At 46.4% G+C, this 17,227-nt stretch overlaps 1 protein-coding gene across 1 annotated transcript in view; it reads left to right on the top strand.

The window, feature by feature from the left end:
• Positions 1–17,227, top strand: part of LOC144805774 (uncharacterized) — a 399,726-nt gene that overhangs the window by 77,607 nt on the left and 304,892 nt on the right. The window contains 1 exon segment of the mRNA XM_078672261.1: positions 7,957–8,972. Coding sequence (XP_078528387.1) covers positions 7,957–8,972 — 1,016 coding nt within the window.

The raw sequence follows: 17,227 nt of genomic DNA, 5'->3' as shown, positions 1-17,227 counted from the left end.
TAGCATGGTATCCCTCACAATAACTCCAGGAGTCACAGTCTCCACAATGTACATGCTTTGTTCCCCCTACTCTAACCTTACATATACTAACCCTGGGCAAAGCACTACCCTACGCTCGCGGAGTTTGCGAAGTGTGTGCAACTTCGCAGTACGCGAGCTGCACGTAGCACAGTGCGAGCATGCGTAGTGCAGCGTAGCGTAGTGCAGCGGTCATTTTTTGCTTGTTCGTGGTCCTGAACGTCATGTTCGCTACCGCAAGCAAGCAAAATGACATCCCGGCGAGATTCTCAACGCGAGGAGGTCAGGTTTCTCATTGTGAGTGGTTGCGCATGCTTGCGACCGCTCTCAATGAGAAACTACCTGTTCGCGTTGAGAAAGCTGCTGCTCGAGTAATAATCTACTCGAGCAGCAGAAAACTACAGCTCGCACTGTGCAAGATGCCGTTTTCAATGCTTGCACAGTGCCGGATGCTTCTCCGCACTGTGCAATCATTGAAAACGCATCTTGCACAGTGCGAACATGCTACTACGCAGCTCGCGTAGTGCTACGTGAAGTTCGCGTAGTGCGAAGTGCACTTCGCGTAGCTTCGCGTAGCGCTACTTCGCGAACTACGCCCAGGGTTAACATATACCCCCAATCACCTGCCCAAACCTCTTTCTGCTGATGCCAATGTGGTACACCGTCAACCCGCAGACCATATTTCTGGCCCCTTTGTAAGCGACCATACAATAAAACTGCTGCAGTTGTAAATACATATCAACTACCATTTGTTGTGTTTGAAACATTTTATTGAATAATAAGACCTAATAATCCTAAGCTGATTATTAAAGCAAAACAATCAGTTGCTATACACATGAGACAAAAGTTATACATAAAAATCAACATTCTGTAACACAACAAAGTTATGTAGAGCACGATTCTTAATTTTGGGCAATCTTTAAAGTTCAACAATAGAAACGTTCATGAAGAACAGGAAAGGAAAGAAGGTGGGATACAGTGATTTCATTAATGTAATGCTTCCTACAAATAGAAAAACAAATTCTAATTATTTTCCTTAAGCAATAAAGTCCTTACATTAAAAAACTAAGAGAAATATATTGAACAATGAACATTTCATGTGTAATTTGAATTTGAATATTTTAACCTCCTCAGCATTATTTGACTCATGATTACAACCTGAATGCTTTCTGGAAAGGAACCACCACATGGGGTTCAAAATCACATCTTTTCCAACAATATGATTAAAATGATAAACTTGGATTTCAATTCAATTTATTGATTCAGGCCTTTTTGAAGAGCAACAATTTTAAATATATACAAACTCCATACACATTTTTAAAATTGTCACCTAAACTTAAATTCAATCCACCTTTTGATTAAACACTTCCCATTCCAGCAAGCTTGTACAGTGGTTATTGTCATCTGCTCACCTACATTATGCTTAATATAAATAGTGCACAATTTAGGCGTTTGTGTCTGCCTACAACGTGGACTTGATACAAACAGCAGTACCTACAAGGTGGATGTTACAATTCAACAAGAGTCTAAGATAGTCTAGCGCAACTGACTTTGCATCAACATTACTGGGCATCAGACTTGATGGCAAGCCAACTTAAAACTTATCCGTATTGTTTACATTATTATCAGAGACCATACTTGTCTCTTGGATACAACTTTACAACAGAATTTTTTTAATTTTCATTCAGTTGTATATAATAAAACAACCTACCTGCCATAATTGATCTATCTATTCATCTTTTTGGGTTCTGGAGTAGCATGCTACTTGCCGAAAAGCGCTTCAACACTTACATCAGGGGTAGCAAGCAATATATAAATGCAAAACCTTCCCTCTTCTATCCCTCCACTATCTTTTTGAACGCAACTAACAGACCAACATGTCCAGCTCCCAAAATATTTTCTATATTTCCCTATACTAATTCACCACTAATCATTTTTGGATCCCGGAGTAGCGTGCTACTCACCGAAAGAGCGCTTCAAAGTTCGTCACGGGTAGTAAGCGTTATGTAAATGCAAATACATTACAATTACTGTTTACATCAGGCTGCACTAACACGAGGATAGCAGTAGAGTGGGGCTTAGAGTTTATCTGCCCAGAACGAATCATACTACAGAAAGTGTGTGAACAGTCTATATGTTGTGTGCCAGGCAGATAAAAAACAGCATACAATAATAATGTGCGCCTTTACAGGACTTACATTTGAATTATCAAAAACATACCTCCTCCCAAAAAGAAAATGTTACAAGGCCAACTGGAAAGTAAATGTAAAGGAATAAAAAGGCACGGTATCAATACTGAAGGCATTTTGGACAAACGGGGGTTAAATGTTTCAGAAGGCAACAATTCGATGAACCAGGCTACCACAGCACAGGAATGCGGTCTCCAGCTCTGGGTCGGATTCCTGTAATGATGCACGCGCCGCAGGGAACAGATACAAGGGGCACGCAGCGTTCTCGTAAACTACCTTGACCTACATGGTGCAAAAACCTAGGCGCTTTCATTATTTGTTATTAAAACACATAGATATAGAAGACAGACCCCACGCTTCGGACCTCAAAAGAATGGATTCTTAGGCATTCTAAAATTTTTTGTGCAAGGAGGGATTTAAAATTAACTACATCGCCTGCAAAAGGTCAGAGGGCACGACATGCTCCGGAGTGTGCATGATTTGGTTCCCAGAACTCCTTGCAAGGAGCTTGAGAATTTGAGTCTCCACAGAGCTGCTGCGGGATCTCTGATGGGTCAGTTCATCTGTCCAAGCTATTACACAATTCATTTCTCCTTAGTTAATGCTCAGAAACCGTCAGACGAGGTCCATTTTTCATTGGTTCGTCGTACTCCAATCTGCCATAGCTTCCAGGCAAAGGGTGATAAAAAAAAGAACAACGATCGGTCAGCAGGTTTTACAGCTTTTTGTTAAACATTGAAAAGGTCCCAAAGCAAGAGAGGGAAAGGCAGAAAAGAGGAAGGTGACAAAGAGAGACAGCAAGGATGAACAAGCGAGGCCGCGCGCGCCAGGTCGGCGGCGAAAGTGAAAGCGCCACATTTGGAGCAAAAGTGCACCAGGGCCAGCGCGACCGCCATCTGTTTCCAATTAACGCGACAGCGAGACGCGGGCAGTATAACTGGAAAAAGATGGCGCTGCTGCTCGCTCCCGAGCTGCCTAGTCCAGGGGTGAGAGAAGGCGGTACATGCACCCCCCTTTGGCCAATTGCATGCTGTCTTTCTTAGAAAGACAAATGTAAAGGCTGATAGCTAGTGATGAAAAAAACAAAAAGTACACGCACAGGCGTGTGTTCAGAATTTAAAGCCCTTACTAAAAGCCTTGCAGAGCAGCGCATGCACGCTGGCTCAGGCGAGACCGGAAAATGGTGTACGAACCAATATAAGTATACAGAAGGGTTTTAATGTACAAAACCATCCAGTGATCATATTAATCTACATAGAGTGGTGAATTTACTGGTGGTACCTAAAAGAATACATACATAGGAAATATAAGAAAAAATCTAGGTCAGACATTTGAACAACTGTCCAAGCGTTACATTTCAAAGCTATTCAGTCCAGGACATAAAAAACCATCTGAACGGGACTACCATAAACTATATAGTCAATGTCTGTTATTCTTAGTATAGGTGAAAAATAAAATAATTTTTAGACAACAAGATTCACTACAATAACAATATACTGTAGAAGGGTTAATCATCTGACGTTGGGAAATGTGCCTCAACTCACCATGGCATGCGGCTCAGGGTGACTCTCCGCCCTATCAAATAATTATAGGAAGGGGAGCATGGTAAGAAAATAAGTCTTTTGGAAGGCTGTAAGTGTTCTAGGCATTTTACAAACAAGTGTAAAGATAAAGTGTGCCCATGTAGATTAAAAACCATCCAAATACTCAAAGGCGGTGTCTGCGATAGTGAATCAGGTATTTTCGTATGGCTGTGAAGTCCCTAATAGGTTCCCCAAGCATGTATTCAGATGTCACTAAGGTCTATCGAGACAAGCGGGCAGCGTAATGGTGTTGAACACTAGGGGGAGACACACCAGGACCATAGAGGCAGTCGTGTGTCTGCCTTGAAGTTTGTGTATCAATGCATTTGATGGCTCGTGCTTCATAACAGGCGTGTGTTAAGGGGGCACAGGGTGAACAAAGGCAGAACCTAGTGCAGTAACTTCCATAGCAAACGTGGTGTTATGGGGAAAATCAGAAGCAACTGCCCCATCAAAATATGCAGAGGTAAGGCACATGATAACACTGCCTAGTCGAAACATAGATGCAATATTCTTCAAGTAAAAACAGCGGATGTGTTTGATGTGCACTGCAATAACAAGGCTGCGATGCAATGGAGGAAATGCGCTTAAAATTGTTGACCTCAGCATGGGTGCAGCGTGCTTTGTTTTCAAGACAAAACACCTGCCACATGTGTACTGAGAGCTTTCCTACGACATGAGATAGTGTGCTTTGAAACATCCATATCTTTAACACAAATGCAACATTCTTTTCCGTTTTCATAACAAGAAAAAAAGAAAAGACGCGCTCAAGGCACAAAAGATTCAAGTTAAACAAAAAGGTAGGTTCAGGGACCCATTTCTGTATACAGGGAACATGCTGCTTCGGTGCAGAAAAAATTACAGATATAACAAACGTAGGGTCAGAGACCCATAACTGTATACGGGGAGCCAGCAATCCGTTATACCACTGCAGATGAAGGACGGTGCCCAGAGTAATTGCTTTTGCTTGAATAGAGGATCCGGGGCTAGCTAAAGCCGAATTTGGTGTGTGGCTACTCACTCAGGTTGTACAATTGAATCACTCTGATGCAGTCACGTGACCCTGTGTACTTGGGAAATGTAGTCCCATGCCGGCAGCATGAATCTGAATGAACACGGACTAAATGCTGAAGGCTTTCGTGCCTCTGTCACATGCAGCAGGGTTCTTCACGTGGAATAGAATCACTAACGACGGGCCTCCATCGAAGTTAAATGCAAATACCACGATGTCCTGGCATGTGTTTTTAATGGGTCAGTGCCATAAACCCAAGGGCAGAAGACCCATTAGGAAAATCAGTACACCCGAAAATCAGATTGCTCATAGTAGAATTGAGTGATGGGTGTGTAAACCATGTTCCTTGCACTACACATGTATCCTGTTGCAAGCAGTCAGCCCCATACGTCTAAGGGTATAGAGATGTCAGTGCACCCGAATCAGAGTGCCCAATCTTATATGGATAAGTGTAGGATGTTTGGACCATGTCCAACGGACAGTCTGTTACAGGTATCTGGTGGAGGTAATCTTCTGAGCTTATTAGAGTACAATAAAAAAAAGATATATATATGAAAATATAGAAAAGAACAGGCAGTGTCCCTCGCACATATTCTAAGGCACCTGGCTATCAGGAGGCATAGTTCTATATGGTTAGCCATATGTATTCTCTTGCATGTTAGGTGACCTGTGGCACTTCACCACACACCCTGAAAAATCACTCAGGTGGAAAAGGTCAAGTCTAATGGGGCCCCCTCCGTCAGAGAAAGGACAACTACCCTGTTCCTACTGCAACCAATGGAGATTTGGGACTATTCGACATAGACAAGGGAAAATTGTGTTCAGGCCCGGTCCTATCCCAATCACTGCTTTTGTTCCCATGGTTTGTCTGCGCCAATTGGGATTTCAGTTATATGTGTGTATCAACGATATTTTGGTCATCTGGCGAGGTGAAGATCAATCTATCACTACCTTCGGGAAATCGATTTGCAAGAACTAAGAGTGTGGCATGCCAATGACTGCTTCCACAACGACTTCAAGAAAATATTGTACTACCTTTTAGTCCCTATTAACGGCTATAAACAGAATGTTCATAAAGTAAACAATTGGTTTATTAAGGAATTCAGACTTTCACGTAGATATCCTTCACAAAGGACATCTCAGAAGTCAGTCTGGGTGGAGAGAGGTACAAAATGGCCCAGGCTCGGGCTAAGAAAGAATGGGAGGAAGATGGCAGGAACTCAAATTGGCTTGCTCTCTTAAGAACTCCACCAGGTTGTGGGCACTTGTAAAGTGGAGGGGAGAGAGGTCTCTGCTTCACCTCTGCAAAATAACATTTCTCCCCAGATCTAGGTTGATCATTTCTCCAATCTTTATTCAGTAACTCATTTTATTGAGCCGGACACTGTGCTGGGGACTGTGTAAACAGACAACTCTATAGCTGTACCTGGCCCTTTCCTTGACCTGGGCGACATCCTCAGCTATGGATGCAATAGCCAGAGGTAGAGCTTCAGGATTAGACAGCAGTCCAGCTTATATCCTTCTGCTAGAAAGAGATAAATTGTCTTGGTATAACCTTTTCTTAACTAATGCCATTATCAGTGGTGCCCCAGTACCAGACTCTTTGAAGGGATCGGACATCGTCCCGATATCTAAGAAGTGGGATAGCTTCCATTCAGCCAATTACAGGCTGATCAGCTTGATCAACTGTGCGAAGAGCATTTCTGCCCAATTGGTCTTGAGAAAGATTGAGGAATGGACTGCAGCTAAAGCCATAGTATCCCCCTTTCAGACAGGCTTTAGGAAGAAGATATCCACGATTCATCAGGTTTCCGTTTCCTTTTACTATATTGAAAGATCGTTGTGGTCGGCAGGAAAACTTGTATGTTGCCATCATCGACCTTAACTCTGCTTTTGACCTGGTTCCACGAAGCAGGCTATGGAAGGTTTTGGGTGATATGGGCCAGCCCAGGAGGCTCTTGGGCCTCTTGAGCAGTCTACATAAGGGTAATTATTCCCTGGCTCGCTGGAGAACCCAGGGCCAGGTGACTGAACGATTAACTATCAATTAAGGTGTTCACAAGGGCTGGGCACAGGCACCCACCCAATTTTTGGTCTATGTTAATGTTGTTTATTATCTGCCCTCTTTCTCAATTGATGCACCATCCCTCGTAGGCACAAAACAAACAAGTTACCTTCGGTAATGATGTATCTGTAAGACATATATTATTAATAGATTACTTAGCTTAGAATTACCCGCGTCAGACTGGATCCGAATAAATTTTTACTTAGCAGTACCCCTGCGTGTCGGTAGGTGGCATCGGTCGACTCCGCGTCCGTCATCTGCGTCATGGTCGCCGGGATGACGCAGCGGTGTCTACTTAGACTCCGCTCCTGTGCGCTAACATCAGTTCTGATACAACATTCCATGCCAGAAGCACAGAGCCATGCAAAACACTGGGGGAAACAAGCAGAGACTTACCTGACAGACGCCGCCACCGCCAGGAGTTACACAGGGGCTGCCATCCACTCGCCATTCACTCGAGTGCACGCCGCCACCGCCAGGAGTCATTCCCACGTTGAGAAACCGCGCCGCCGCTCCGGGACTTCAATTCCCGGCTGCCTACGCGGCGGCGCGCTCTGTGACACCGCGCCAGCGCCAGGAGGCGCACAAAAGCAGCGCTGTGCCCGGCAGAGCGGGGGAAACAAGCAGAGACTTACCTGACAGACGCCGCCACCGCCAGGAGTCACACAGGGGCTGCCATCCACTCGCCATTCACTCGAGTGCACGCCGCCACCGCCAGGAGTCATTCCAACGTTGAGAAACCGCGCCGCCGCTCCGGGACTTCAATTCCCGGCTGCCTACGCGGTGGCGCGCTCTGTGACACCGCGCCAGCGCCAGGAGGCGCACAAAAGCAGCGCTGTGCCCCGCTTCGCGGGACGCCCGGGGCGAAGCCCGGGCAAAGGGCGGGCCCTCTACGGCCCTCATCGGCAGGAAGAGACAGGGACAGGGCACAGAACTCTGCTCCAAAATATTCCTGTAAGTTCCTGTAAGTTTCTTTATACTTATATTGAAGCTGCAATTTGCTGAAAAGTCAACTAGTGTTCTGGTATCATATGACTTTAATTTTCTATATTCTCGTTATTTCTACGCTGACACTCATTATGTCTAAAGCAAAATCAACCTCAGCGGTTAACACTATAGAGATCTACATGGTCCAGAAGGTTGCAAAAATTTATAACGATAGGAGGTTCTCACTGGGACTGAGTCTCTCACCTGAACCGCTACAAGATGACAATATGCCTCTCCATACATCTGCCCTTGATATTAGTAATGAGGTATTCCAGATGCAGGAGAATAACCCATTAACGCAGCTATTAGCAGCAATCACGGATACAGCCCTTGAGAGTATAACTAACGAAGAAATAATACTGCTAGAAGAGGAGCCCCCACTACCGGTACCAGCTCCAAGAGCTTCTAAAGGGGGAGAGAAGAGTCTACCTAAACGGGGCGGGCTTCGCTCAAGTAAAAAACGCCCTGATGTATCCCCATTGGAAAATATTGATGAAGATATAAGGGGACTTCCAGGAGGGAAGTTATTCTTGGACGATGACCAATTCAAGAAACTGTTAAACGCCCTAGATAGTAAAATTAAAATTATCACTAAACCTCTCCTAAGTAAAATAGATCACCTTACGGAAGAGGTGAACAGATTGGGGGGGCTATTGCAAAAATCACTAGAGGAAGCAGTAAACATCCCTAAACAGAAAATACTCAGAGTCGAATCGAAAAATACACAGACTGACTCCAGGTTAGAACTTCTGGAAAATATTCCCCTTATCCCCTTGTTGCCTACTGACACAGGGCGGGGTTTTAGGGGGATAGATACTCACACTGGTGAAACTGAAGGGCTAAGCGAAAGGGACAGAATGATAGATCCTAATGTAGAGAAGGGGCCTGTAGAATTCATTGTGGAGGCATCTCCCCTGATATTGGTTTTGGCAAATGTTCCCCTTTTAGAACCTGAGCAAGTTGAGAATACTTCTTCCTTGATAAATAAATCACTTCATTGGCTATCAAGGAACATGGCTTTTACCTTGGGAGGCATGGACCAGCTGGCACAAGAAGTTGTGAAAGCTAGAAGAGTTGACTGGATTGGGGTTGCTACTAAAAAGTTTAATGGGGATTGCGTAGTGTTACACCTTTCTGATCCCAAAGTGCTGCCAAACATTCTAGCAAATATATATCCCCCCCCAGCGTAGATCCACAGAAATAGTCCCGTTGACGTTAGATTTTTTCTATGCAAAAAAAGGGAATATCCTAAATCCCACCGTGCTTAAAACAAAATGGAATCCTGTAGTAAAAAAGGGTAAACCCCCTAGTTTGAGAAGCAATTGGGGTATACCGATGGAGAATAGATACTCTGCCCTTTCTGGTCTCAATGAGTGCGATTGACTGAAAGGGCGGATGACTATAGTAAAGGACATCACAACAGGGATTCAAGAGAGGGGCACAGGGGTCACCATGAAGCTTATTACAACCAACCTTAACAAGGATAGGGTACTTAGTTCTAGTGGGGAATCCTCTTGCATAGCGGGGCAACTGACATCGATCCCACGCACTATTGAACGTAGCGGGGAAACTAGCCCACCTCCCATTTTAATCCACTCCCCATATGAAACGCCATTGCATGAGAGGGCCAGCCAGACGAAGCTAGGTACCAAAATTCTTTCCTGGAATCTGGCGGGAATTCACCACAAATTGGAGTCTCCTGAATGGGGTGAATTTGTTGACAGCCATGACGTAATTATGTTCCAGGAAACTTGGGCAGTGACCCCTGTTTATCGGTTGGGCTTTTTAAATTTTTTTGCTCCCGCGAAAAAAAATCCAAAAGGGCGTCCCTCAGGGGGCCTAATCACATGGGTACGCCAATCTATAAATTGTACTATTAAAGCGAGGCCAAGTAACAACTGTGATCTACTCCCAATTGTGATAACTTGGGTCGATGGTCTTGAGATGGCCCTCTATAACATATATGCCAGGGGAACTCAAGGGGGTTAAGCCTCTGAGGTGTTAGTAGCACTAGACAATGACTTAGAGAATCTCCCAACACATACCACCATTCTAGTGGGAGGAGATATGAATACTACATTTGAACCTCTAGGTCATGAGGATAATGATTTGTCCCTAGATGAAGATACCAAATGGGGAGTTCCTCAATTGGACTTACCAATTGTAAAGAAATGGACTGAGGTGGCAATACAGTTGAAGAGTTTGTGCCTGGCTAGGGGGCTGAGGGCAGCAAATGGTCGCACTCCCTCAGACCTTAAGGGCGTGCATACCTTTGACAATACAAGATCAAGTAGTCGGAAAGACTACATTCTTGTAGACGTTAGAGATTGGCACAAAATAACGGATATGAAAGTTACATCTAGATTAGAGAGCGACCACAATCCATTGTGTATGCTCTTTAATCTGGACCTAGGAGAAAGTTCATCTAACCAGGAATTGGGCATTACGCCGCTAGATGTCATTTCAGCTAACAACCTCCGTCATATTAAATGGGCATCAATGATGGATAAACCTTGGGATATGCAGGACTTAATGGAGGTTGTTAACAAAGAGGTCAGCAGATTGCAGGCTTATTGTAATGAATCAAATTTTAACAAATTAATTGAAGAGTCACATCCAAAGTTTGTTGCAATTTTACAGGGGTTTTTCTTAAAAAAAGTTCAGCAGGGGAAGGCTCCCGGACCCCAGAGGAAGCGAGGGTGGTATGATCATTCTTGTAGAAAAGCACGGCAGAACCTCAGCCTAGCGTTGAGGTCTAAAGAAGGAGTGTTGAAAGCCAGGGATGAGTATAGAAAAGCTCAAGTTAAGGCAAAAAGGTTGTGGGATGATAACCAATGGTTAGGCCTTAAAAAAGCCTGTGCAGCTAAACAGCAGAAAGAGTTTTGGGCAATTTTAAAATGGGGCAGGGGGGGAATTGCTGAATGTCCAAAAAATTATGTAGCACAGGAAGCATGGGTGGAATTTTTTAAACCACAATATGCGGATAATTCGATCTCGCAATCCCTCCCATTGCCCACAATGGTATTCTTTAGCCATGGAATATTTTCATTGCATGATGTGAATGTAGCACTAGATGGGGTGACTAGAGGCAGGGCGCCAGGAATGGATGGAATACCGGCAGACGTATTTTTATCTGACCGGGTTAGTTGGTGCCAATATTTCGTATGGCTTGCGAATTCTATCGCACAAGGAGCAATGATACCGGCATCATGGAAAGGAGCGGAGATTATTCCAGTGTTCAAAAAAGGGGACAAGGCTTTACCAAGTAATTATAGGCCCATCAGCCTTATTGATTCAGCCCAAAAACTGATGGGCAGAATGATACAAATCAAATTACAAGCATGGATAGATGATAAGGATATCCTGTCCCCGTATCAGGCTGGCTTTCGACCCCTAACTAGCTCCGTTGATCAGGTATTCCATTTTTTAACTCTCTACTGGAAAAATGTGACCCTAACAAATGGCCCATTATATGCAGTTTTTGTTGACCTCAAGTCAGCATTTGACTTAGTACCTCGGCAAAAACTATGGATTGTTTTAGGGGAACTTGGAATTAGCCCCGAACTATTGACTCTGCTCGTGGGTATGCACGAAAACAACTACGCCAGGATTAGGTGGGGTGCACAGGGGGACGTCACATACTCTTTCCCCGTGGAGCATGGGGTAAGACAGGGATGCGTCCTGGCCCCCGCCTTATTCTCTCTTTACATTAATGGTGTAGTAGATTTTATAAAGAAATCCCCAACAGACGCCCCAATGCTAGATGGGGAGCGAGTTCCAGTATTAATGTTTGCTGATGACACACTACTGGTCTCGCGGACCCCAAGTGGATTACAAAAGACAATTGATGCATTCGGTGATTTCTGTCGGATCCGGGGATTGGAGATAAATACTACAAAGACCAAGTTTATGAACATGAATCCAGCTAAGCAATTCAAGGGAAAATACATTTTAATGGGTCCATTTTGGAAGAAGTGAATGCCTTCACTTACCTTGGTATTAATTTGCAGGGCAATATGAATTGGAAATCTCATATGGACTGTGTGGTCTTAAAGTTTCACCAGTTGGCCGGGGCCATAGCACAAACATATAAATCCTCATTAACGAAACCCATTCAGCCCGTAATGGAGATTTATAGTATGAAGGTGCTGGGGGCCTGCCTCTATGGATCAGAGCTTTGGGGCTTTACCAATCTGAGCGTTTTGGCTACTGCAGAAAATACATTTCTTCGCCGATTGGTGGGTGTCCCGTAGAGTACTCCATCGATTCCGCTCCAATACGACCTTGGGAGGAAAAAGATTGAGGATATGGCGCGATTGCGCCCATTGCTGTATTGGAGGCGCATAAAGACCACTCCCGAACTGGGTCATTATGCATCTGCTCTTAAGGACATTATTAGCTCTGATCGGTTCCACAAAATATCCTGGCTTAAAGAAATTAGGAACTTGCTTCAGAAACTGCATTTAGACCACTTATGGACTGCCACTGATTCCTCCGCCTTTCCATCTAAGGCGCTACTGAAAAACATTTATTGGGACATGGTATATGGTTCTGTTTTAATTTCCAACCAATTGTCTATGTTGACATCCCAGTACTTGGAGTTTAAAATAATCCCTGAATGTGAACAGTACTGGGATTTGATCACAAAACCCCTGGATAGAAAATTGTATTTCCAGTTCAGAGTTGGTTCCCTGCCTCTAAATGCTTTTACTTTTAAATGGTCTCCAGGCAATGTAAATACATGTTGTTACTGCAAAACACAAGTGGAGGACATCCCACATTTTTTGCTCTTCTGCCCATTATATGCGGCCCCAAGAAGTAGATGGCTGAAGCCGGTTTGCAGGAATCTGGGCATAAGGAAATATCTAAAAGCACTAAGAATACTAAGATCAAATTGTGCTCCCAGTCTTGCAATCGCTTTGGCCAAATACTTGGGATGGGCCTGGATAATCCACTTGCGTACCTTAAATGCAATTGATCATATATGATGGAAAAATAACTGATTTTAATATCAATCCCACTTATTATGAACTAGGTATTGTGACTCTGATTTTTTATGCATGAACTTTTTTAAGTTGGAAAATTCGCCAGCATTTATTGTATTTGATTGAATTTAATGAGTATTTTATGTCGGTCTTAAATGTAGCGTAGTATTTAGAATAGGGAAAAATGCTTTTATGACAATGCTGTCGAATAAAGTATTAAAACTTGAACTTGCAAAACACTGACCCTTGGTGCACAAAACTAGAGCACTGTAAGGGAGTCCCTATCCCTTTAAGTCAGTGTGCAGAACGGGGAGGATGGGTGGGGAGGTAAGGAATCTATAACTAATATATGTCTCTTACAGATACATCGTTGCTGAAGGTAAGTAACTTGTTCATCTGAAAGAGACTATTAGTTATAGATTCCTTACCTTAGAATAGATACCCCAGTAATATCAATCCCAGAGGAGGGTCTGCAAAATAAGTTCACACCAGGAAGTCCTGGAGAACCGAACGGCCCAAAAAGCCATCTCTCTGGACTTGGCTGTCCAGGCAGTAATGCTTAGTTAACGTGTGCAGGGATGCCCATGTGGCTGTGTGATAGATGTCAACCAGCGGAACTCCACATCCCAAAGCAGTAGTGGCAGCCGTTGGTCTGGTATAGTGGGTGCACAGTCCTACTGGAGGTTCCTTTTTAGCCAAAGCATAACAGATCTTAATGCATAGGATGACCCATCGAGAGATGGTACCTTTGTGCACTGCCTGACCTTTCTTGGTGCCCACTTAATCCGCAAAGAGTTGATCATCCACCCAGAAGTCTTTAGTGCGGTCAAGGTAGAAAGACAGCACACGTTTTGGGTCCAGACAGTGGAATCTACCCTTCTCATTGGAAGGGTGCAGAGGAGGGAAGAAGGTGGGCAATGTGATGGTCTGACCTATGTGGAAAGAGGTAATCACTTTGGGCAGAAAAGAGGACTTAGTACGGAGGACAACTTTGTCCGGATGGACTGCAAGAAAGGGAGGTCTGGAAGATAAGCCTGAAGCTCACTCACCGTGCGAGCAGAGGTAATGGCAAGCAAAAAAGCAGTCTTCAAAGGAGGCGAAGAGGACAATTATGTAGGGGCTCAAAGGGAGCACACATAAGTTAAGTGAGGACAAGATTCAACTCCCACTAGGGCATTACGAAAGGAGAAGGAGGAAAGAGATGAGTAATGCACTTCAGAAATGTGTTAACAATAGGATCGATGGCCATGCTCAAGAGCTAGGGGTACCAGACTCTTCGTGCCCAGTCCGGAGTGACAAGAATGACTTGGGACCGGTCGCGTTTGATCTTGTTCAGCAATTTTGGCAGAAGTGGTACAGGCGGAAAGGCATACGGGAGGCCGCAACTCCTCTCGTGACGAAAAGCGTTGCCGAGCGAGAGCCACCTTGGAAACTCCAACACGCAGAACTGCTGACATTGCGTGTTCTCTTCAGTGGCGAATAGATCTAACCAAGGCTCTCTCCACTGCTGAAAGAGACCTTGCATCACCTTCGAGTGAAGACACCATTCGTTAACCATCATGCACCGGTGGCTGGGTTAGTCCGCCCTGGCGTTCAGGGAACCCTCTAGGTGTTGAAGCACCAGAGATATGCCCTGATGTTCCAGCCATGTCCAAAGGCGAAGAGCCTCTTGACATAGGGTCCACGACCCCACCCTGCCCTGTTTGTTGCAGTACTACATGGCGGTGGTGTTGTCCGGGAACACCTGCACCACTCTTCCTTTAACAGAAGGAAGGAATGGCTTCAGTGCAAGACAAATCGCCCGGATCACCAGAAGGTTGATGTGGTGCCTGGATTCCGCCGGAGACCAGAGGCCTCTGATCTCCGCCTTTCCCATATGGCCACCCTATCCCAGGAGTGACGCATCCGTCACAACTGTGAACTCAGGTTGGGGAAGGGAGAGGGATTTGCCGTTGACCCAATCCTGGTTCGTGGACCACCACTGCAAGTCCCCTCCGAAATGTGAACGTCATCGGAAAGATTCCCCTGGTGCTGTGCCCACTGGAACTTCAGGTCCCACTGCAGAGCACATATATGCCATTTGGCATGACCCTCCAGCAGGATGCAGGAGGCCTTGAGGCCCATCAGCCTCAGGTTCATTCTCACCGAAAACCGGGATGGAGGCTGAAACATCGGTATCATAGCCCAAATATCCTGGACTTGCTGCTAGGTAGGATAGACCAAAACTGTGCTGTGTCCAGAACCGCTCAGATGAAATGGAGCATATGGGTGGGAATCAGGTGCGACTTCAGCGCATTAACTGTGAACCCCAGCGAATGCAGGAAGTCCGTCGTAGTATGGAGGTGGGAGACGACAGCCTGGGCGAGCCCGCCTTCAACAGCCAGTCGTCGAGATAGGGGAAGACTGGAACCCCTGATCTACGCAGATGAGCTTTTATCACCGCCAACACCCGGGGGGGGACTGGTAAGGCCAAAGGGGAGCATGGTAACCTAAAAATGTGTGTGGCCTACTGTGGACCGTAAATATTGCCAGTGGGCAGGCAAGACGGGGATGTGAAAGTAAGTGTTCTGCAAGTCCAACGCTACCATAAAATCTCCAGGGTCGAGGGCAGACAAGACCTGAGCCAAGGTTAACATCTTGAACTTCTCCTTCCGGACGAAGCGGTTGATGTCCCGAAGGACTAAGATAGGACGCAGGCCTTTGTCCTTCTTGGGTACCAAGAAGTAGTGAGAGTAGCAACCACAACCTACTTCTGGCACAGGGACATATTCAATAGCTCCCTTGGCAAAGAGATTTGTAACTTCCTGGCAGAGAGGGCGGGGTAGTCTCGAAGGGGAGGGAGTAGCCCTTTCGGACTATTTGCAAAACCCACCTGTCCGACGTGATGTTGAGCTAGTGGGGGACGTGATGGCGGAACCTGCCACCCACTGGCAACTGGTGGCCCTGGAAGGTCGGACTAGGAAGGTTTGGAGGCTGCTATGGGGGGCTTTGGTGGACTGGCCCGCCCGCTGGCCCCCAGACCCATGACGCAGGGTCCCACGTCCCCGACCATGCAGAGGCTGGGTAGCTTGCACTACACTGTGGCTCTGGGTGGAACGTGGTGGGGCACCCCTTCTGTAGCCAAGCAAGGCAGACTGCATGGGGTTTGAAGTTGTCGCGAGGCCCAAGGATCTGGCTGTAGCCCTAGAGTTCTCGAAACACCCAAGCGCCTTGTCACCAAACAGGCGACAGCCATCAGAGGGCATGTCCAAAAGGTTAGATTGGACATCACCAGAGAAGCCAGATGTTCTTAGCCAGGAGTAGCGCCCCAGGGCTACCGACGTGGAAACCGTTCTACCCAGCGAGTCGGCGGTATCCAGCCTACACCGGAAGGTCTCGACCCTCAGCAACAGCTGGGTGAGCACAGCCTAGGCCTCCTCCATGCACTGCGGCAGCACCTGAGCAACCGTATCCCACACTGTGTGTGTGTGTGTGCGTGTGTATAACGGCCCAAGAGACATGCAGTGTTCACCGACCGCAGTCCTAAGCTGGCAGAAGACAACATCTTCTTCCCAAGATGGTCCAGCTTCTTGAATTCCCTAGCTGGCAGAGCAGTAGAGAATGCACCCATTGAGGATGAGGCTTTGACCACCAAGCTCTCAGGGGTAGGGTGTTAGGAGAGGAATAATGGGTTGGCCAGGGCCGGGTGGTGGCGTCAGGTAATCATCCTGTCCACAGAAGCTGCTGGGCTTCGACCAAGTTCCCAGAAGCATGTCAGTGAGGGGCTCATTAAAAGGCAGCAGGGGCTCCGAAAAGGCTGCTGCTGGCTGAAATACCTCAATCAGAAGGCTAGTCCTGACAGCCACCGTAGGAAGCTCGAGGCCCAAGGCCTCAGCCGCCCTACTCAACACCACAGCATAGGAGGCTCCCTCCCCATAGCCACGGTAGAGGGAGAAAGCATACCAAGGTCTGGGGAGGTATCCAGACCACTGGCATCACCCAACTCCTCTTGCCAGTCCGGCTCCTCAAGTTGGTCTGCTAGAGGGTCAACAGACCCCTCCCAGTCCTCCACAGGCTGCCACTCAGGGCGGTAGGGAACGCCACGGATGAACAGAGGTACAAAAGTACGGCACCGTGTCCATGTCGGGTGAGGATGGGGTTGGGGTTGACGCCAGTTGGGGGTACAACCGGCGTCTGGGGAGTTGCCACTGGAATCGGCGCCGGGGAAGGTACTGTGATGCGACCAGCACCAATCCGGATCCAGGTCTCGATCCTTCGGGACCCTGCAGCACCAGAGCCGATGGTTTCAAAGGCCTACAGCCCCCAGCCGAGTCTGTGGGGCCGAAGGCACGCCTGCGGAGTCGGGCTGCCCAAAGATGCTGTGCAGTGCTTCGTTAAATTGTCAAACC

The sequence above is a fragment of the Lissotriton helveticus genome (genome assembly GCF_964261635.1).
Source record: "Lissotriton helveticus chromosome 1_1 unlocalized genomic scaffold, aLisHel1.1 SUPER_1_unloc_24, whole genome shotgun sequence".
NCBI lineage: Eukaryota > Metazoa > Chordata > Amphibia > Caudata > Salamandridae > Lissotriton > Lissotriton helveticus.
The sequence above is the reverse complement of the archived record's forward strand: the minus strand, read 5'-3'. Positions and strand labels throughout refer to the sequence as shown.